Source organism: Martes martes, assembly GCF_963455335.1.
Source record: "Martes martes genome assembly, chromosome: 6".
NCBI lineage: Eukaryota > Metazoa > Chordata > Mammalia > Carnivora > Mustelidae > Martes > Martes martes.
In genome coordinates, this window is record NC_137893.1 from 147,901,155 (window position 1) to 147,923,800 (window position 22,646).

General features: G+C 39.9%; 2 protein-coding genes across 2 annotated transcripts; both read right to left on the minus strand.

Annotated features, from left to right (window-relative positions):
- Positions 1–8,459: 8,459 nt before the first annotated feature.
- Positions 8,460–9,404, minus strand: LOC308344805 (olfactory receptor 2W1-like; the record flags this gene model as incomplete). Its single annotated transcript, XM_080806609.1, has 1 exon — positions 8,460–9,404. One exon carries the CDS (start codon positions 9,402–9,404, stop codon positions 8,460–8,462), a length of 945 nt encoding a protein of 314 aa, XP_080662735.1.
- Positions 9,405–17,112: 7,708 nt separating this feature from the next.
- Positions 17,113–17,726, minus strand: LOC308344457 (NADH dehydrogenase [ubiquinone] flavoprotein 2, mitochondrial-like; the record flags this gene model as incomplete). The annotated part of the gene is made up of 1 exon (XM_080805998.1): positions 17,113–17,726. The coding sequence occupies exon 1, from the start codon at positions 17,581–17,583 to the stop codon at positions 17,113–17,115; it is 471 nt and encodes a 156-aa protein (XP_080662124.1). The 5' UTR covers positions 17,584–17,726.
- Positions 17,727–22,646: the final 4,920 nt, after the last annotated feature.

Here is a 22,646-nt window from a genome sequence, read left to right on the forward strand (position 1 = left end):
TTTGGCATATTTCCTGCTTCATTTCTCCAAGGTGTAATCAATTTCTCTAGGAGTCTTGGTTCCTTTCAGTGGGTTGAATGACTGCATATCTTTGTGAATGGTCACAATTAACTTCACTTAGCACATCAAAATTAAACCAAATTTACTTAACTATGGGACTGAACTCAGGTTAACTCACTTGGTTCCTGTGTGTGTGAGACCCTGACCAAGTTATACCTTACGTCCCAGTTTCCTCATCTGCCAAGTGGATCCTGTCTAAGTACCTAACTTTTAGAGTTGTTCTGAGGATTAAATGAGGTAATGTACTGAAATCACTTAATATGTTGCCTGGCATCAAATTTAATGATTAGGATAATAGAATCGCAAGTCTGGATGGTACATTGTGATCACAAAAAAGGAATAAGTACAATTCCTTCGTTTCACATTTGAGAAGATTGAGGCCCAAGAGATCAAAAAATGGTCTAAAATTACAAAGGAGGATAAAGAAAAGAAGAGAAACCAATGACTCCAGAGTCTTGGATCTCAAACCTAGGTTATTTTGCATAGAAACAGAGTCTATCCAGCCCAATCAGGGTTTCTGTTTATTCAGAGACAAGGAGATTAGGCATCACAATCCTGGACTTAAAGCTTTATTGTAAAGCTGTAGTCATCAAGACAGTATGGTACGGGCAAAATAACAGACACAAAGATCAGTGGAAGAGAATAGAAAACCCAGAATGGACCCACAACTAATATGCTCAATTAATCTTTAACAAAGCAGGAAAGAATACCCAGTGGATATTCAACAAATGGTATGGAAAATTGGACAGGGGGCACCTGGGTGGCTCAGTGGTTTAAGCCTCTGCCTTCGGCTCAGGTCATGATCTCGGGGTCCTCGGATCGAGCCCCGCATCGGGCTCTCTGCTCAGCGGGAGCCTGCTTCCCCCTCTCTCTGTCTGCCTCTCTGCCCAGCTCTGATTTCTCTCTGTCAAATAAATAAAATCTTAAAAAAAAAAAAAAAGAAAATTGGACAGCCACATGCAGAGGAATGAAACTGGACCACTTCCTTATACGATACACAAAAATAAAATCAAAATGGATGAAAGACCTAAATCTGAGAAGGAAACCATCGAAATCCTAGAGGAGAACATAGGCAGCAACCTCTTTAACCTTGGCCATAGCAAGTTCTTACTAGACACATATGTCTCTGGAGGCAAGGGAAGCAAAGGCAAAAATGAATTACTGGGACTTGATCAAGATAAAAAGTTTCTGCACAGTGAAGGAGGTAACACAACTAAAAAACAGCCTATGAATGGGAGAAGATATTTGCAAATGTCATTACAGATAAAGGGCTGGTATCCAAGATCTATAAAAAACTTCTCAAACTCAACACCCAAAAAGCAAATAATCCATCAAGAAATGGGCAGAAGACACGAACAGACACTTCTCCAAAGAAGACATCCAGATGGCAACAGACACATGAGAAAATGCTCCACATCCCTTGGCATCAGGGAAATACCAATCAAAACCACAGTGAGATTCCCCCATCTTAACACCACTCAGAATGGCTACAATTAATAAGTCAGTGAACAACAGATTTTAGCAAGGAAGCAGAGAAAGGGGAGCCCTCCTATACTGTTGTTGGGAATGCAAGCTCGTGTAGCCAATCTGAAAAATAGCATGGAGGTTCTTCGAGATGTTAAAAATAGAGCTACCCTACGACCCAGGAATTGCACTACTTGGTATTTACCCCAAAGACACAGATGTAGTGAAAAGAAGGGGAACATGCATCCTAATGTTCATAGCAGAAATGTCCACAATAGCCAAACTGTGGAAGAAGCCCAGATGTCCATTGATAGGTGAATGGATAAAGAAGACGTGCGCACGCACACGCATGCACACACACACACACACACACACACACAGAGTGGAATATCACACAGCCATCAGAAATGAAAATTTTCCATTTGTAACGTCATGGATGGAACTAAAGGTATTATGCTATGTGAAATAACTCAATCAGAGAAAAACAATTATCATATGATCTCACTCATATGTGGAATTTAAGAAACAAAACAGAGGAGGGGCGCCTGGGTGGCTCAGTGGGTTAAGCCGCTGCCTTCAGCTCAGGTCATGATCTCAGGGTCGTGTGATCGAGCCCCGCATCGGGCTCTCTGCTTAGCCGGGAGCCTGCTTCCCCCCCCCCCCCCCGCCTCTGTCTGCCTCTCTGTCTACTGTGATCTCTCTCTGTCAAATAAATAAACAAAATCTTAAAAAAAATGGGGAAGATAAAAAAAAAAAGAAACAAAACAGAGGATCATAGGGAAACTGAGAAAAAAATAAAGCAAGTTGAAACTTGAGAGGGAGAAAACCATAAGAGACTCTTACAGGATACAAACTAAGGGTTGCAGGAGGGGAGGTGGTGGGTGTGATGTAACTGGGTGATGGACATTAAGGAGGGCGCATGATGTAATGAGCACTGGGTGTTGTAAAAGGCTGATGAATCACAGACCTCTACCTCTGAAACCAATAATATATGTTAATTAATTGAATTTAAATTAAAAAATTATTTCCCCCCCAAATAAATTACTGTTCACTCTGCACTAATATCTGAATTTTTATATATGCTATTTTGTTAATTCTCATTGAATCAGGTGAGAATATATTTGTTCTGTCTCCCTAACATGAATGTAAAGTCTTTTCTAGCCTAGATTCCACTTACTCTATGAATAATGTCTTCATCAAAATCCAGAATAGAGTTTACCTTCAGTATCTGTATGATATAAAATATATCGCCCAGTGAGGAAGCCATCAGTAGATGCGATACAGCCGTGCCAACTGAAATAAGGGAATAGTATACCCTGGGCTTTTTCGGAGCTCACATAACAAATGTTTATGTATCATGAAGTCCATTCCACTGTGTTCTGGGGGTGACCAGTCCCCCACGTCAGGAAGCACACAGTCTAGTACCGTGCTGCTTAAACATCAGTGGGCATGTGAACTGGGGTGCCACCGAGAGTGCAGATTCAGTCCTGCGCCCGGTGTTAACTGGGAGGTCCAAGTGCTACTCAGGAATCAGTATTTGTGATGAACACTCCACTGACTCAGTTTCACGTGGTCCTCCCACATCACTCAGGGAAGTACTCTCCAGTAGATCGGTATGCCTTTTGAAAACAAAGCCAAGAGGACATCAAGGAAGACTGGTTTGAAAATCCCATTATACCCCAGTAACTGGCCAAGCCGGGGGGAAGACGAAGGTTGTGGGTTAAGAGCGTGATAAGAGGGGATTACACACCTGTATCTACGGCGATAAAAACAGAATGGATCCAAATATAAGGGATCCATGTGCTTTTTGAAGGATAGGTTGTAACTCCAGTGTGCAGTTTTTCTGTATATTTTTTCTGGAAGGTTTTAAGTGTAAGATTCATAGTTGGGAGTACTCTACGAAATGTCCTGAAGTTGCTAAGATAAAGAAAGACGACAGCAGAAACTCTGAGTCTTTAGGACTCACCTGCACAGAAGCTTCTGGGGCTTTCTCAAGTCTGCTGCTCCCGGATCAGAAACATGAGCCCTCTGACCTCACTCCAGCGGGGAGGTCAGAGCATGTCTGGGAAACTGCAGTGCTCCTTGTAGGGAAGGGAACGGGGCATGATTACCTAAAGAGTAAAATAAAGCCACCTCAAAGCCTGGTCCTACCCTTCTGGTCAGCAAGAGACTAAATGACAGATGGATTTAAAATATTCTGAGTATCCAAAACTTATAAATAACTCCTACAAATCAGTCACCGGAAGGCAGACAACTGAGTAGAAGTGTGGCAAAAGAAGAGGCACATCACAAAGTAGTCTAAATAGCCAGAGAATGTTTCCAGAGGCTCAGCTTCATTAGTGAACAGGGACGTGCCAGTGAAGACCTCAGGAGCCCTCACTGCACGCCTACTGCGGTGTCTATAAGGAACAGGGCGCTCCGAGTGTTGGCAGGCTTGCCGAGCAACGGTGTATTTTCACATGGCTGCCGGGACGGCAAACCATACAGCTGCTTCGGGAAACTCCCACCCTCTCCAGCCCAATAGCTCCTAGTGACGAGCACAGCAGAAATGCATACATGGTTTCACCAAGAGACAGGTTCCTACCGCTCACAGCAGCACCCTTTGTAATAAGCAAAACTGGAAATAACTCAAATGTCCATCGGTGAAATAACAAAGTTTGATATTACCACGTGGCACAACACATACACAATTAGCTGTGACTAGTGACAGAAGCCAAACACAAAAGCACGTATACTGCTTTGTTCCCTTCATATAAGATCAGAAACAAGCAAAAGTAGCCAATCGGGTTAGAAGCCAGGAAAATTACTACCTCAGGTAGAGGTGGGAGGCAGGGAGACACTGCCTGAAGGGGGCACAGAGGAGTAGGCAACCGAGGTGCACAGAGTGTAGTCACGTGGGTGCTTCTGCTTCATGAAAATTCATCCCGCTGGACGTTTAACCATTTGCACACTTTTCTGCACACCTTATACCCAATACGATTTCACCCCCACCCCCCAAAAAACTCCCACAAATATATAAACATGTTGTAGCAAGAGGGAACTAAATCAGATAATCAGCTTTCTGGTCCCAGAAAGGCAAAGGCACATTTTACTGGACTGCTTTGTTTCTGCTGAAGGAAAAGATTGTTTCTGATGGAGTGTGTGCAGTGAGATTCTGCAGCAGTCTCCCTCAGATCTAGCGGAGCTGGCCGGGATTAAACAGTGAGTCTTAGTCCTTTCAAAGAACCAGCTCCTAGGGGTGCCTGGCTGGCTCAGTTGGTTAAGCCTCTGCCTTCAGCTAAGGTCATGATCTCAGGGTCCTGGGATCGAACCCCATATCAGGCTCCCTGCTCTGTGGGTTGTCTGGTTCTCCCCCTCCCTCTGCTTGCTGCTCCTCCTCCTTGTGCTCTCTGTCTCTGAGTCAAATAAATAAAATCTTAAAAAAAAAAAAATCAGCTCCTAGTTTCATTGATCTATTCTACTGTTCTTTTGGTTTCTATGTCATTGATTTCTGCTCCAATCTTTATTACTTATTAAGGTTGTGTAGTTGAGAACTTTCTTGTTCCTTTAGAAAGGTTTGTATTGCTATATACTTCCCTCTTAGCCACCTTTGCTGCATCCCAAAGATTTTGAACAGTTGTATTTTCATTTTCATTTCTTTCCATGAATTTTAAAAATTCTTCTTTAATTTTCTGGTTGACCCATTCATTCTTTAGTAGGATGCTCTTTAGCCTCCATGAATTTGGGTTTTTTCCACTTTCCTCTTGTGATTGAGTTCTAGCTTCAGAGCACTGTGGTCAGAAAATACGCAGGAAATGATCCCAATCTTTTGGTACCAGGATGTGATCTATTCTGGAGAATGTTCCATGTGCACTAGAGAAGAATGTGTATTCTGTTGCTTGGGGATGGAATGTTCTGAATAGATCTGTGATGTCCATCTGGTCCAGTGTGTCATTTAAGGCCCTTATTTCCTTGTTGATCTTTGGTTAGATGATCTGTCCGTTTCAGTCAGGTGGTGTTAAAGTCTCCTACTATTATTGTATTATTGTTGATGTGTTTCTTTGATTTTGCTGTTAATTGGTTTATATAATTGGCTGCTCCCATGTTAGGGGCATAGATATTTAAAATTATTAGATCATGGGCGCCTGGGTGGCTCAGTGGGTTAAGCCTCTCTGCCTTTGGCTCTGGTCATGATTTCAGGGTCCTGGGATCGAGTCCTGCATCGGGCTCTCTGCTTAGCAGTGAGCCTGCTTCCCCCACCCCTCTCTGCCTGCCTCTCTGCCTACTTGTAATCTCTCTCTGTCCAATAAATAAATAAAATCTTTGAAAAAAATAAAATTATTAGATCTTCTTGTTGGACAGACCCTTTAAGTATGATATAGTGTCCTTTCTCATCTCTAATTATAGTTTTTGGCTTAAAATCTAATTTTCTGATATAAGGATCACCACCCCAGCTTTCTTCTGATGTCCATTAGCATGGCAAATTGTTTTCCATGCCCTCACTTTATATCTGAAGTGTTTTTGCGTCCAAAATGAGTTTCTTGTAGACAGCTATTGATGGGTCTCGTTTTTTTTTTTTTTTTTAATCTAATCTGATACCCTGTGTCTTTTGATTGGGGCATTTAGCCCACTTACATTCAGGGTAACTATTGAAAGATATGGATGTAGTGCCATTGTATTGCCTAGAAGACGACTGTTACTGTATATTGTCTCTGTTCCTTTCTGGTCTGTTACTTTTAGGTTCTCTCTTTGCTTAGAGGACCCCTTTCAATATTTCCTGTAGGGCTGGTTTGGTGTTTGCAAATTACTTTAATTTTTGTTTGTCCTGGAAGCTTTTTATCTCTTCTATTTTCAATGACAGCCTAGCTGGATATCGTATTCTTGGCTGCGTATTTTTCTCATTTAGTGCTCAGAATATATCATGACAGTCCTTCCTGGCCTACCAGGTCTCTGTGGGTAGGTCTGCTGCCAATCTAATATTTCTCTGTTGTATGTCACAGACCTCTTGTCCCAAGCTGCTTTCAGGATTTTCTCTTTGTCACTAAGACTTGTAAGTTTTACTATTAGATGATGGGTTGTGGACCTATTTTTATTGATTTTGAGGGGGATTCTCTGTGCCTCCTGGATTTTGATGCTTGTTCCCTTCACCAAATTAGGGAAATTCTCTGCTATAATTTGCTCCAATATACCTTCTGCCCCACTCTCTCTTTCTTCTTCTGGAATCCCAATTATTCTAATACTTATGGTATCACTTATCTCTCGAATTCTCTCCCCTTGGTCCAGTAGTTGTTTTTCTCTCTTTTGCTCAGCTTCTGTATTCTCCTTCATTTGGTCTTCTATATCCCTAATTCTCTCTTCTGCCTCATTTATCCTAGCAGTAAGAGCCTCCATTTTTTATTGCACCTCATTAATAGCTTTTTAAACTTCAACTTGGTTAGATTTTAGTTCTTTTATTTCTCTTGAAAGGGATTCTCTAGTATCTTCCATACTTTTTTCGAGTGCAGCTAGCACCTTGATAATCATCATTCTGAACTCTAGTTCTGACATATTACTAATGTCCATATTGATTAGGTCCCTAGCCATTGGTATTGCCTCTTGTTCTTTTTTTTTTTTTTGAGGTGAGATTTTCTGCTTTGTCATTTTATCCAGATATGAATAGATGAATGAGAGAACAAAATACTAAAAGGAGAGCAATGACCCCAGAAAAATATACACTAACTAAATCAGAAGAGACCCAAAACTGAGTGGAGAAGAAAGGGGGAAAAAAGAAAACATATATATATATATATATATATATATATATATATATATATATATTAGACTAGTGAATAGAACAGAACCACACATTTGATTTTGGGTGTATTTTGGTCTGTTAGAAGAAACTACCTCCCAAAATTTTCAAGAAAGAAAAACTTATATATGTATATATACACACACACAAAAATAAGGGTAAACGTGATGAAGCAATGGAATATGACTGTAAAGATGAAAACTTAAAAAGATTCTAAAAAAGGAATTGATAAGATAAGTTGGTTGAAAAAAGAATTTAAAAAAAGAGGGAAGAATGTGATCAGGCTGGACTAGAACAGAGCTGTGCACTAGATTTAGGGTATATTTTGATCTATTAGAAGAAACTGTATGCCAAAATTTTAAAGAAAAGAAACCCTGTATGTATACAAAAAATAAGATTAAATACAATGAAATATGACTTTAACAATGAAAATTTAAAAAGATTTTTAAAAAAGGTATTGCTAAGATAAAGTAGTTAAAATCGTTAAAATATGAAAGAGGAAAAATTAAAAAAGAATAAGAGAAAATAAAATAAAAAAATTTAACTTTGAAAGACTAAAGGATCATGGGAAAAAAGCCATGAGTTCTGTGTGTTGCGCTCCTGTATCTCTGGAATTCCGCAGTTCTCGTTGATCAGTGAACTTGGTCTTGGCTGGATTTCTTGGTGATCTTCTGGGGGAGAGGCCTGTTGTAGTGATTCTCAAATGTCTTTGTCCGAGGCGGAACTGCGTCACCCTTGCTCCTCCCCACTGTGGTCTGTCTTCCCGTAGGTTACCTCATATTCACTTTTCTGCATGTCCTACTTTCCATAAAGTGGTCACTTTTCTGTTCCTAGAATTGCTGCTCTTCTTCTCTTCTATCTCCTGTCGAGTTTGTAGGTGTTTGGAATGGTTTGATAACTATCTAGCTGAACTCCTGGGACCTGATGATATTTGGGTGTCCTACTCTTCGGCCATCTTTCTCCTCTCTCTGTATGAAGCTTCTTTATGTGTCTGTATCTCTTTCTCCTTGTAATTTTTATCTCTCTCCTATTTATTTACAAAGTCAGTACCTACAACAAATCTTGGTATGTGGTAAACACCCATTAAGAGCTCTTTGCATAAATGAATCAGTTCATCTTCTGTTGGTAAAGGTCAGTATTATTTCCTAGCTCTCTTCCATCTAACTCACGACTTGGCTGACCATTTTTCTACATGTAATATTCTCTTTACTGCGCTCTTTACATCTTTGTTTCTTAAAGTATAGATCAGAGGGTTAAGGCTGGGTGTGATGATTGCATAAAAGAGAGTAAGGAACTTCCCCTCATCTTGGGATGTGCTATTCTGTGGCCTCATATACATGTAAATGATTGTTCCATAAAACAGAGTTACTACTGTGAGGTGGGAACCACATGTATTAAGGACCTTACGCCATCTTGCCTCTGACTTGATCCTCATGACAGCTTGGGTGATAACTCCATATGAGATAAGAATTAGTGATATAGGTGCTAGAAGAAATACCACTCCAAGAGCAAAGACAGTGATCTCAATTACTTTTGAGTAGACACAAGCCATCTTGATCAATGCTGGCATCTCACACAAAAAATTATCCACCTCCCGGTGCCCACATCTTGGCAAATTCAAAGTCAAGGAGCAAACAATTAAGGCACTGCCAAGACCGCCTAACCAGGCGGTGAGCACCATCTTCTGGCAAAGTTGAGGGTGCATTATTACCGTGTAGTGAAGAGGTTGACAGACAGCAGCATAGCGGTCATAGGCCATCACAGCCAAGAGAAGACATTCAGTGGATCCCAGGTCAAGGGCAAAGAAGAATTGGAGCACACACCCTCCATACGTAATAGACCTTGTCGGACCCCATAGATTTACCAGCATCTGGGGGATAATGCTAGTCGTATAGCAGAGATCCAAAAAAGACAAATTGGATAAGAAGAAATACATGGGCGTATGGAGCTGGGTGTCTAGGTAAGATACGAGAATGATGGTTGTGTTTCCTACCAGAGTCACAATATAGAAGATGAAGACCACCCCTGAGATGATGGGTTCTAATTGGGGTCGATCAGAAAAGCCCAGCAGGATGAAATCTGTTGTGGAACTTGCATTGTTTGTGTCCATGGCTCCTTAGGAAAGTCTAGGAGACAAGATCGTGGTAATCAAAATAGCATCAGCCCTAGGCAGAAATAGCTTGCCATGTAGCTTGCCATGAGTATCCCCAATTCAGTTGTTTTTGCTCTCTCCCATTTGGACCACTTCTGTTAACCTTTCTTGTGTTCCGTGCCAAAAGCAATTGTAAATCATTGAAAGGGTTTAATATACCATGACCCCTATGGTTCTGTGTATTTTGATTAATTAAGAAATCCATGAAGTAAATGTTATAATTAAAGAGCGGGATATATTTTGAGATGTTGTTCCTTCTTGAATGCATGACAAATTTTTCCCTTGTCCTTACGTTTATCTTAAACTCCAGAGGAATGGAGTTTAAGATAAAAAGTTAAATGACCCATTTTCTTGGACTAAGCTTCACTCTTTGGTAGCAGGATCACTTTCCATATTCACTTGTAGAGGTGGTAGCCATTGCTACCACCATCACCACAGCCTCCTCCTCTTGTCTCCCCTCCTATTTGTCATTGCAGACACTGCTCTTCTGTGTATTTTGGTGTTCCCAATTATAGTGATCTTTTTTGGCACCAGGAAAATATTGTCTTTCCTTTTAACCTTCATTTCCATGTACAGAGGCCATGTGTTTCTTGGAATACTTTTCATGACTGCTATCACACCATATAAACAGCCTACTGACTTGTTTTAGAGAACGGATTCCAGAAACACTGGCTACCACTCACACACAGCAGCCACCTGTGTCAGCTCCTGCTCACCTGACCGTTAGCAAGATCGGTAACTCGAACAAGATGTAGCTCAGTAAGTAGTCAGTGAGTTGTTTCTCAGCATGGCCTTTACCAACTATCTGAGTCAGTCGTCTGGTTGCTCTGGAACTCTATAGGTAAAACCTCATTTCAATTCTGAAAGATTACAGAAAAGGGATTAGGAGAACATAAATTTCACTATTTCTGAATATCGTATCATTAAATAGATGGAATGTTTAATCATTGAATTATTCATAATCTTTTAAGTTTTTTTTTTTTGGTTTATAAGTGTTTTATGCATATAATTTCTTTTTTTAAAAAAATTATTTATTTATTTATTTGACAGGAGAGATCACAAGTAGCAGAGAGGCAGGCAGAGAGAGAGGGGGAAGCTGACTCCCCGCTGAGCAGAGAGCCCTATGTGGACTTGATCCCAGAACCCTGAGATCATGACCCGAGCCTAAGGCAGCTGCTTAACCCACTGAGCCACCCAGGCGCCCTATGCATATAATTTCTGACCATGAATTTCAGACCTAGGGTACTTAGTATTCATAGTGTGTTTGGGGACAAGGACTAATAAATTTATTTGCTGCAGTTATAGTAAAGTAAGGTAAATTAAATTACCTGCAGTATTTGATTGTTGCAAGCAGTTTAGTTAGAACATGAAAATGTTATAATCATGAAAAGGAGCTGTTATTACTAAGTCGTATGAGATAGGGATATATTTTTTCTCAATACAACATGGAAATTTAATGTATTTATGTGGTAGATGTCAGCTAAGTTGGGCATAGTGCTTAAGTGCACAGATTCTGGACTTGGAGCTTGGTGTCAAAGCCCAGGCTCACTACTGGGCAGTAACGTGTCCTCGGGCAGTTATGAAGCTGTTTGCACATCAGATTTCTCTGTATGTTCAGTAAAGACAATAATATTCCTCAAAGAGAGGTGTTGTGGATTAGTATTTGTGAAAACACTAGGAACAGAACTTGGTTTATATTTAATTCTCAAAATTAAAAATTGTATTCAGCTACCCACAAATTATTACTATTCTGTCTACCCCTGCTCTCTTCATTTTTCATAGTGGTGATACTACTGTCTCTTAGGTTTATGTTTCCATAGTAAATGTTTGATGGCTGTCAGCTGCTCCTAACACTGTATGATGTTTAATTACCAGGCTTCTTTGGTTGTGATCGATTGGACTTACCGTGGCTTACTGAATGCCTTCAGTTAGCGAGTTGGGAAGTGAGCACGTCCTCTAGGTATGCTGTACAACTGAAGAAGGCTAGGAGCATTCATAATGCACGTACAGTTTCTATAACACATGTTAGCTAGGTTTTGCAGGGTCAAAGCATCACTGGCTCAGTGTAAGCTTTGGGTCACATAAGGTCCCAGGAATCCTGATTAAATGTGTCAAACCTGAAATTACACATTATGTAATTTAATGTTGCGAATCAAAACATAGGACTTTTCCTTTATGGTTGTAAACATTTCTATATTGGTTTAAGGCTTGGGTCTCAACTTTTAGCTATTTTTGTAATTTTAATACACAAGTGAACTTAATATTAAAAAGGAGAGTGGGGGCCTGGGTGGCTCAGTGGGTTAAAGCCTCTGCCTTTGGCTTGGGTCATGATCCCAGGGTCCTGGGATCGAGCCCCGCATCGGGCTCTCTGCTCAGCGGGAAGCCTGCTTCCTCCTCTCTCTCCGCCTGCCTTTCTGCCTGCTTGTGATCTCTGTCTAGTAAATAAATAAATAAAATATTTTAAAAAAGAATTATAAAAAAAAGGAGAGAGTGCAAGCTGAAGAAATGGATGTTAAAAAAGAGGCACATAGGGACGCCTGGGTGGCTCAGTTGGTTAAGTGGCTGCCTTTGGCTCAGGTCATGATCCCAGGGTCCTGGGATCGAGTCCCACATCGGGCTCCTTGCTCAGCGGGGAGCCTGCTTCTCCCTCTGCCTCTGCCTGCCTCTCTGTCTGCCTGTGCTCACTCTCTCTGACAAATAAATAATAAAATCTTTAAAAAAAAAAAAAAGAGGCACATGATATTTCAACTGAAACGGATTTTCAGTTTTAATGGTATGGACTTCAGTTTCTTTCTTTCTTTATTTCTTTTTTTTTTTTTTTTAAAGATTTTATTTATTTACTTGACAGAGAGAGAGATCACAAGTAGTCAGAGAGTCAGGCAGAGAGAGAGGGGGAAGCAGGCTCCCTGCTCAGCAGGGATGCTGAGGCAGATGCAGGGCTCGATCCCAGGACCCTGAGATCATGACCTGAGCCGAAGGCAGCGGCTTAATCCACTGAGCCACCTACGCACCCCTGGACTTCAGTTTCTAATAGCATAGCATGGTATGGACTTCAGTTTCTTTCTTTTTTTTAAAAAGATTTTATTTATTTATTAGAGAGAGAGAGTGAGTGAGAGAGCAAGAATGAGGAAAGCATGAGCAGGTGGAGTTGATTTGTGTATCAACTCAGGCAGATGGAGAGGGAGGGGACAGGCTCTCCACTGAGCAGGGAAGTTCCAGGCAGGGCTGGATCCCAGGACCCTAGGATCATGACCTGAACTGATTCGGCACATGCTTCCTGAGCCATTCAGGCACCCCCGGACCTTAGTTTCTAATGTTCCTTTTTCCAGTGAAATGTAAGAGAATAGAAGCAAATGTATTTAAACCTAATTTGAAGTATAGAATGGTGTGGAGGGAAAACTAGAAACAAAACTAGATCACATTTACCTTTCAGGAGGGAAGAATTCACAGCTGTTGGTTTCTCATGTAGTCCGTTGACACCCATGTTCCCATGATGGTGAGCCTTCATTTCGTGGGTAATCAGAAGGATTCTTGTTCGGCAAGTTACTGAGTCCGTGAAATACTGATTAGCTCCCACTCTCTTGTACCAATACCACAATCACATTTGCATTGAAATGCACCAGCTGAACTAAGATTCAGTGAATTCTTTAATGTGGATGTTGGAGAAAAACTATGTGTGGGACTGGTGGAAAATTTGATGAATTTGGTTTGTTGAATTTTTTTTTTTGGTGGGATATTTGTAGTCTTTTGTGTACACTCCTGTTGGATACATTTGTAGGTGGGTCTCTGCCCAATTAAACCAGGAGAGCCCTCTGCTGGTCTGAGTGTACTCCAGGAAGTGTTTATGTAGGAATGTAAATGTTAATGTGCTGTAGACCTGGGAACTGGTGCCCCACAGAGGTGATTAACAAATCTTAGACCATGGTCAGAGGCTCAGCCAAGCAATTATTTTAGGAAACCTTCCCTTAAGACATCGGGTTTCACTTGTTCTTTTTTTTCTTGATTTTTCCTTTTAGATTTCCTCCATGGAAATTAATTTCAGAGATGAACTTATTTATGTATGAAATTTACTATTGAAGATTGAACATATAATGTAAACCATGTCTATAAAAATAAACACATTTAATTGAACTTTTAAATTGGAGAATAGTAGGCAATCATCTAGGTGTTGTGTTTGCAGGAAAGAAAATGTTTTTTTTTTAAATAATCATAAACATGTAAATAATCATAAACATGTGAGTCATAAGACATATCATCCTTGTTCCGTTTTCAGTGAGTTAAAAATAGTAACATGAGCACATGTAGTGTACCACTCAGCTCGGGAGCTGGGATCTTACTGCGAGCCTGTAGCTACCTCTGTGCCTTTACACTCTCTTGTTCCTACCTGACCCCCAGGTGATCTTGAGTTTTGTGTTCATCACGCACTTGAATTAGAATGTGATTTGTATATCAACTCATGCGCATCCATATGTCACTGTCTGATATCTAAGTGGCATGTATTTTAAAGATTAGTTTGTTTGAACTTCCACAAAAGGTATCACATCTTATATGTGCTTTTGGGACTTTCCTTTTTTCACCCAACATTTTGTCAGTGCGGTTATCCAGTCTATTTTGTGTAGGTGTGGTTCATTTATTTCTACTACTGTGTGATATTCCATTTGTGACTAAATTACAGTTATTATGTCTTTTCACGTTCTGGTTACAGTTCTTGGCTTATATGAAAGGCATTGGGAGGAATGATTTTTTTTTATGTCTCTCGGGTCCTGTATGCAGGAAGGTCTTTTGTGTGTATGCCTAGGACAGGGATTGCTGGTTAGGAGATAAGCAAACTTCAGAAGGCATTTTCCTCCAGAGGGTTCTATCAATTTATCATATGCTAGTTTTGTATAAATTATTTATTTTTCTCTGATTCACTTATTTTGATTAGCATAATACCCTCTAGTTCCATCCACATTCTTGAAAATAGCAAGACTTCAACCTTTTTGATGGCTGCATAGTATTCCATTACACACACACACACACACACACACACACACACACACCCCTACCACATCTTTTTTTTTAATTTGAAAAAATTTTTTAAATTTCTTTTCAGTGTAACAGAATTCATTGTTTATGCACCACACCCAGTGCTCCATGCAATCCGTGCCCTCCATATTACCCACCACCAGGCTCCCCCAACTTCCCACCCCCCACCCCTTCAGAACCCTCAGGTTGTTTTTCAGAGTCTACAGTCTCTCATGGTTCACCTCCCCTTCCAATTTCCCTCAACTCCTTTCTCCTCTCCATCTACCCTTGTCCTCTATGTTATTTGTTATGCTCCACAAATAGGTGAAACCATATGATACTTGACTCTCTCTGCTTGACTTATTTCACTCAGCATAATCTCTTCCAGTCCCGTCCATGTTGCTACAAAAGTTGGGTATTCGTCCTTTCTGATGGAGGCATAATACTCCATAGTGTATATGGACCGCAGCTTCCTTATCCATTCATCTGTTGAAGGGCATCTTGGTTCTTTCCACAGTTTGGCGACCGTGGCCATTGGTGCTATGAACATTGGGGTACAGATGGCCCTTCTTTTCACTACATCTGTATCTTTGCGGTAAATACCCAGTAGTGCAACTGCAGGGTCATAGGGAAGCTCTATTTTTAATTTCTTAAGGAATCTCCACACTGTTCTCCAAAGTGGCTGCACCAACTTGCATTCCCACCAATAGTGTAAAAGGGTTCTCCTTTCTTCACATCCTCTCCAACACACGTTGTTTCCTGTCTTGCTAATTTTGGCCATTCTTGCTGGTGTAAGGTGGTATCTCAATGTGGTTTTGATTTGAATCTCCCTGATAGCTAGTGATGATGAACATGTTTTCATGTGTCTGATAGCCATTCGTATGTCTTCATTGGAGAAGTGTCTGTTTGTGTCTTCTGCCCATTTTTGACATGATTATCTGTGTGTGTTGAGTTTGAGAAGTTCTTTATAGATCCTGGATATCAGCCTTTAGTCTGTACTGTCATTTGCAAATATCTTCTCCCATTCCGTGGGTTGCCTCTTTGTTTTGTTGATTGTTTCCTTTGCTGTGCAGAAGCTTTTGATCTTCATGAGGTCCCAAAAGTTCATTTTCGCTTTTGTTTCCTTTGCCTTTGGAGACATATCTTGAAAGAAGTTGCTGTGGCTGATATCGAAGAGGTTACTGCCTATGTTCTCCTCTAGGATTCTGATGGATTCCTGTCTAATGTTGAGGTCTTTTATCCATTTCGAGTTTATCTTTGTGTACGGTGTAAGAGAGTGGTCAAGTTTCATTCTTCTACATATAGCTGTCCAGTTTTCCCAGCACCATTTATTGAAGAGACTGTCTTTTTTCCACTGGATATTTTTTCCTGTTTTGTCGAAGATTATTTGACCATAGAGTTGAGGGTCCATATCTGGGCTCTCTACTCTGTTCCACTGGTCTATGTGTCTGTTTTTATGCCAGTACCTTGCTGTCTTGGTGATCACAGCTTTGTAGTAAAGCTTGAAATCAGGTAACGTGATGCCGCCAGTTTTATTTTTGTTTTTCAACATTTCCTTAGCAATTGGGGGTCTCTTCTGATTCCATACAAATTTTAGGATTGTTTGCTCTAGCTCTTTGAAAAATACCGGTGGAATTTTGATCGGAATGGCATTAAAAGTATAGATTGCTCTAGGCAGTATAGACATTTTAACAATGTTTATTCTTCTGATCCAAGAGCATGGAATGGTCTTCCATCTTTTGTATCTTCTTCGATTTCTTTCAGGAGTGTTCTGTAGTTCCTTGAGTACAGATCCTTTACCTCTTTGGTTAGGTTTATTCCCAGGTGTCTTATGGTTCTTGGTGCTATAGTAAATGGAATCGATTTTGTAATTTCCCTTTCTGTGTTTTCATTGTTAGTGTGTAAGAAAGCAACTGATTTCTGTACATTGACTTTGTATCCTGCCACATTACTGAATTGCTGTATGAGTTCTAGTAGTTTGGGGGTGGTGTCTTTTGGGTTATCCGTATAAAGTACCATGTCATCTGTGAAGAGAGAGAGTTTGACTTCTTCATTGCCAATTTGGATACCTTTTATTTCTCTTTGTTGTCTGGTCGCTGTTGCTAGGATTTCTAGTACTATGTTGAACAAGAGTGATGAGAGTGGGCATCCTTGTCATGTTCCTGATCTCAACAGGAAGGCTGTGAGCTTTTTCCCATTGAGGATGATATTTGCTGTGGGTCTTTCATAGATAGATTTTATGAAGTTCAGAAATGTTCCCTCTAGGGGTGCCTGGGTGGCTCAGCGGGTTAAGCCTCTGCCTTCGGCCCAGGTCATGATCTCGGGGTCCTGGGATTGAGCCCCGCATCGGGCTCTCTGCTTGGCGGGAAGCCTGCTTCCTCCTCTCTCTCTGCCTGCCTCTCTGCCTACTTGTGATCTCTCTCTCTGTGTCAAATAAATAAATAAATAATCTTAAAAAAAAAAAAAAGAAATGTTCCCTCTATCTCTATACTTTGAAGCGTTTTAATCAGGAACGGATGCTGGATTTTGTTAAATGCTTTTGCTGCATCAGTTGAGAGGACCATGTGGCCCTCTCTTATTGATTCGTTCTATCACACTGATTGATTTGCAAATGTTTATCCATTCATCTGCAAATGTTTATCCATTCATCTGTTAATGTTTATCCATTCATCTGCTGATGGACATCTGGGCCAAAGCCAGGTCCTTTGGGTGGTTCAGTCAAAGAGGTAAGACCTCCAGCTGGCTCACAAGAGAAGTGTCCACTCCTTGGCCCAGGTTTTGGAACTTTGCGGGCTTTGAGCTCATCAATAATTTCTTCGATATCCTTAGGTGTCAGATCCTCAGAGTAGTTGTCATTTATTTGAACCATTGGTGCATTTACACAGGCCCCTAAACATTCCACCCCTATAAGAGTGAAAAGTTTATCAGGTGTAGTCTCCCCAACTTTTATTCCAAGTTTTTTCTGAATGGCCTCCAGTATGCTGTCAGAGTTTCGAAGCATGCAAGGTGTAGTAGTGCAGACCCGAATGTGATACTTTCCAACTGGCTTTCGATTATATGTTGTATAAAAAGTTGCTACTTCATATACTGTCATTGGAGGTACTTGTAAAACTAATGCAACCTTGTTCATAGCCGAGATGGGCAGCCATCCATTCTGTCTTTGAGCTAAATCCAGGACTGGGAGCACAGCTGCTGCTTTTATGTCCCTCTGGATAGTTTTTTACAATTGCTTCAATCCTCTTATAGTTTTCTGGCATGAAATCAAATGGAGTATCTGGGCTATTCGCAGGAGTATCTCTGTGCACAAATAAGGCTCCTCCAGCTCCATTTTGTACAGCTGACTTATGTAAATTCCTTATACGTCTCCCCTACTGGGCCGTGAGACCAGCCGCCTTGGCCCGGAGCACGGCAGAGAAGCTCTCATTGCGGTTTTGATTCATAGTTCCCTGATGCTGAGTGATGTTGAGCATTTTTTCATGTGTCTGTTGGCCATTTGTATGTCTTTTTTGGAGAAATATCTATTCATGTCTTCTGTCCATTTCTTGACTAAGTTTTTTTTTGGGGGGGGTGTTGAGTTTGATAAGTTCTTTATAGATTTTGTATAGTAGCCCTTTATCTGAGAAGATATTTGCAAATATCTTCTCCCATTTTATAGGCTGCCATTTATTTTTGTTGATGATTTCCCTTGCTATGCAGAACCTTTTAATTTGATGAAGTCCCAATAGTTTATTTTTGCTTTTGTTTCCCTTGCCTCTCGAGACATGTCTAGTAAGAAGTTGCTACGGCCAAGGGTCAAAGAGGTGCTGCCTGTGTTCTCCTCAAAGACTTTGATTTGTTTCCTGTAGCACCTTTAGGTTTTTCATCCATTTTGAATTTATTTTTGTGTGTGGTGTAAGAAAGTGGTCCAGTTTCATTCTTCTACAAGTTGCTGTCCAGTTTTCCCAACACCATTTGTTGGAAAGATTTTCCATTGGATATTTTTTCCTGTTTTGTGGAAGATTAGTTGACCCTAGAGTTGAGGGTCCACTTTTGGGTTCTCTATTCTGTTCCATTGATCTGTGTGTCTGTTTTTGTGTCAGTACCATACTTTCTTGATGACCGCATATTTGTAATATGGCTTGTAGTCCACAGTCATGATGCCTCCAGCTTTGCTCTGCTTTTTCAGGATTGTTTTTGGTATTCAGAGTCTTTTGTGGTATCATACAAATTTTAGGATTTTTTTTCTAGGTCTGTGTAAAATGCTGGTGTTATTTTATTGGGATTGCATTAAATGTGTAGATTGGTTTAATGTAGTTAAAAATAGACATTTTAACAATATTTGTTCTTCCAATCCATGAGCATGGAATATTTTTACATTTCTTTGTGTCACCTTCAATTTCTTTCATAAGTTTTCTATTGTTTTTAAAGTAGAGATCTTTTACTTTTTTGGTTAAGTTTATTCCTAGGTATCTTATTGTTTTTGGTAGCATTGCAAATGGGAGTGGTTCTTTGATTTCTTTTCCCCTGCTTCATTTTTGGTGCATGGAAATGCAAAAGATTTCTGCACATTAATTTTGTATTCTGCAACTTTGCTGAATTCATGTATTAGGTCTAGCAATTTTTTGGTGGGTTCTTTCATGTTTTTTACATAGAGTATCATGTCATCTGCAAATAGTGAATATTTGACTTTGCCTCCCTGATTTGGATGCTTTCATTTCTTTTTGTTGTCTGATTGGTGAGGCTACGATCTTCAGTACTATGTCAAATAACTGGTGAGAGTGAACATCCTTGTCTTGTTCCTGCCTGTAGAGTTAGACTGTCTGTTTTCCACATTGAGAATGATATTAGCTGTAGGTCTTTCGTATGTGGTTTTTATAAGTTGAGGTGTGTTCCCTCTATCTCTACTTTGTTGAGGGCTCTTATGAAGAAATGTTGCTGTATTTTGCCAAATGCTTTTTCTCCATCTGTTGAGAGGATTATATAGTTCTTATCCTTTCTTTTATTTATGTAACATATCACATTGAGTGTTTTGTGAATATTGAACCACCTTGTAACACAGGAATAAATTCCACTTGATTTGGTGAATAATTTTTAAAAAATATTTAATTTATTTATTAGAAGAGAGAGAGAAAGAGAGATAGCATAAGCAGGGCGAGTGGCAGAGGGAGAGAGAGAAAAAGGGAGAGAGAGAGAGAGAGAGAGAGAAGCAGACCCCCTGCTGATCAGGGAGCCCAATGCGGGGCTCGATTCCAGGATCCTGAAATCATGACCTGAGCTGAAGGTGGAGGCTTAACTGACTGAGCCACCAGGTGCCCCAGTGAATGATTCTTTTTATTTTTTTTTTTTTTAATGATTCTTTTAATGTACCATTGGGTTCAATTAGCTAGTATTTGTTGACAATTTTTGGATCCATGTTCATCAGGGACATTGGCCTCTAGTTCTCTCTCTCTCTTTTTTTTTTTTTTTGAGGGGGAGCTTTGTGTTGTTTTGGAATTAGGGTTTTTCTGGCCTCACAGAATGAATCTGGAATTTTCCCTTCCATTTCTATTTGTTGGAATAGTTTGAGAAGAATAGGTATTAACTCTTATTTTAATGTTTGGTAGAATTGCTTGTGAAACCATTTGGCCCTGGACTTCTGTTTGTTGGTAGGTTTTTGATAACTGAGTCAGTTTCTTTGCTCATTATCAGTTTGTTCAAGTTTTCCATTTCTTTATGTTTTAGTTTAGGTAGTTTACATGTTTCTGGTAATTTCCCCATTCCTTCTAGATTGTCCAGTTTGTTGGCATATGATTTTTCATAATATTCTCTTATAATTGTATTTCTGTGGTGGTAGTTATGAATTAACCTCTCTAATTTGTGATTTTGTTTATTTGGGTTCTTTCTCTTTTCTTTCATGTCTGTCTAGGAGTTTATCCATTAATTTTTTTTAAAGAAACATTTCCTGCTTTCATTGATCTGTTCTACTGTTTTTTCTTTAATTTCTGTAATATTGATTTGCTTTAAAATTTATTATTTCTCTTCTGTTGACCTTTGGCTTCATTTTTTTCTTTTTCCAGTTCCTTTAGGTATAAGGTTGGATTGTGTGTTTAAGATTTTTCTTGCTTTCTGATGTAGGCCTCTATTGCTGTTTCCCTCTTGTGAGTGCTTTTGCTGTATCTCAGAGTTTTTGGACCATCATATTTTCAATTCCATTTGTTTCCATATATTTGTTAATTTCTTCTTTAATTTCCTGGTTGACCCATTCATTCTTTAGTAGAATGTTCTTTAACCTCCATGTGTTTGTGGTCCTTCCAAATTTCTCCTTATAGTTGACTTCAGTTGCATATAGCATTGTGGTCTGAAAATATGCATGGAATGATCTCAATTTTTTGATAATGGTTGAGACATGATTTTGTGACCCAGTATGTGATCTGTTCTGGAGAATGTTCCATGTACCTTCGAAAACAATATGTATTCTGCTGCTTTAGGATGAAATTCTCTGAATGTATCTGTTCAGTCCATCTGGTCCAGTGTGTCATTCCAAACCCTTGTTTCCTTGCTGATCTTCTGTGTAGATGATCTGTCTATTGCTGTAAGTGGGGTGTTAAGGTCCCCTCCTGTTATTTTATTACTATCAATGTATTTCTTTAATTTTGTTATTAATTGGTTTATATATTTGTATGCTCCCATGTTGGGGGCATATATTTGTATAGTTGTTAGATCTTGTTGGGTAGACCCCTTTAATTATGATATAGTGCCCTTCTTCATCTTGTGTTATAAACTTTGGTTTAAAATCTAATTTGTCTTTATGTTTTTAATTATATTTTTTCAGTGTTCCAAGATTCATTGTTTATGCACCACACCCAGTGCTCCATGCAATATGTGCCCTCCTTAATACCCACCACCAGGCTCACCCACCCCCCACCCTCTTCCCCTCCAAAATCCTCCGTTTGTTTCTCAGAGTCCAGAGTCTCTCATGGTTCATCTCCCCATCTGATTTCTCCCAATTCACTTTTCCTTTCCTTCTCCCAATGTCCTCCATGTTATTCTTTATGCTCCATGAGTAAGTGAAACCATATGATAATTGACTCTCTCTGCTTGACTTATTTCACTCAGCATAATCTCCTCCAGTCCTTTCCATGTTGATACAAAAGTTGGATATTCGTCCTTTCTGATGGCTGAGTAATAGTCCATTGTATGTATGGACCACATCTTCTTTATCAGTTTGTCTTAGGTAAGTATTCCTACTCTGGCTTTCTTTTCATGTCCATTTGCACAAGAAACATTTCTCTGTCTGCTCACTTTCAATCTGCAGGTGTCTTTACATCTAAGATGAGTCTCTTGTAGGCAGCATATAGATAGGTCTTTTTTTTTTTTTTTCCTTTTAAATCCATTATGACACCCTGTGTCTTTTGATTGGAGCGTTTAGTCCATTTACATGCAGAGTGATAATTGATAGATAGGAATTTGGTGCCCTTTTATTATTTGTTTTATTGTTGTCTCTGGAGATTTTCTTTGTTTTCAAGGCTTTGTAAAATTTGGCCTTTCTTTCCTAAACTGAGATTGTCCCCTTTATAATTTCTTGCAGGGCTGGTTTAGCGTTCATGAACTCATTTTGGTTTTGTCTGGGAAGGTCTTTTTTTTTTTTTTTTTTAAAGATTTTTAAATTTATTTATTTGACAGAGATCACAAGTAGGCAGAGAGAGAGAGAGGAGGGGGAAGCAGGCTCCCCGCTGAGCAGAGAGCCCGATGCGGGGCTCGATCCCAGGACCCTGAGATCATGACCTGAGCCGAAGGCAGAGGCTTTAACCCGCTGAGCCACCCAGGCGTCCCGGAAGGTCTTTTTTATTATCCGTTTATCCTATTCTTCTGCTCTGATAGCCTTGCTCAATAGAGTATGCTTGGCTGCGTATTATTCCTGTTCTGTATGTTGAATATTTTATGCCACTGTCTTCTGGCCTGCCATCTTTGGGAGAGTTCTGTGTGCCTCCTGAATTTGGATGTCTATTTCCTTCCCAAGATAGGGAAGTTTTCAGTTATAATTTCCTTGAGTAAAGCTTCTGCCCTGTTTTACCTTTCTTCTTCCTCTGGGACTCCTGTGATAGAAATGTTATTATTCTTTAGGGAGTCACTGAGTTCTGTAAGTCTACTTTTGTGGTCAAGGTTTTTCTTTCCCTCTTTTGTTCACCATCATTATTTTCCGTAATTCTGTCTCACATATGACTTTCTCATTTC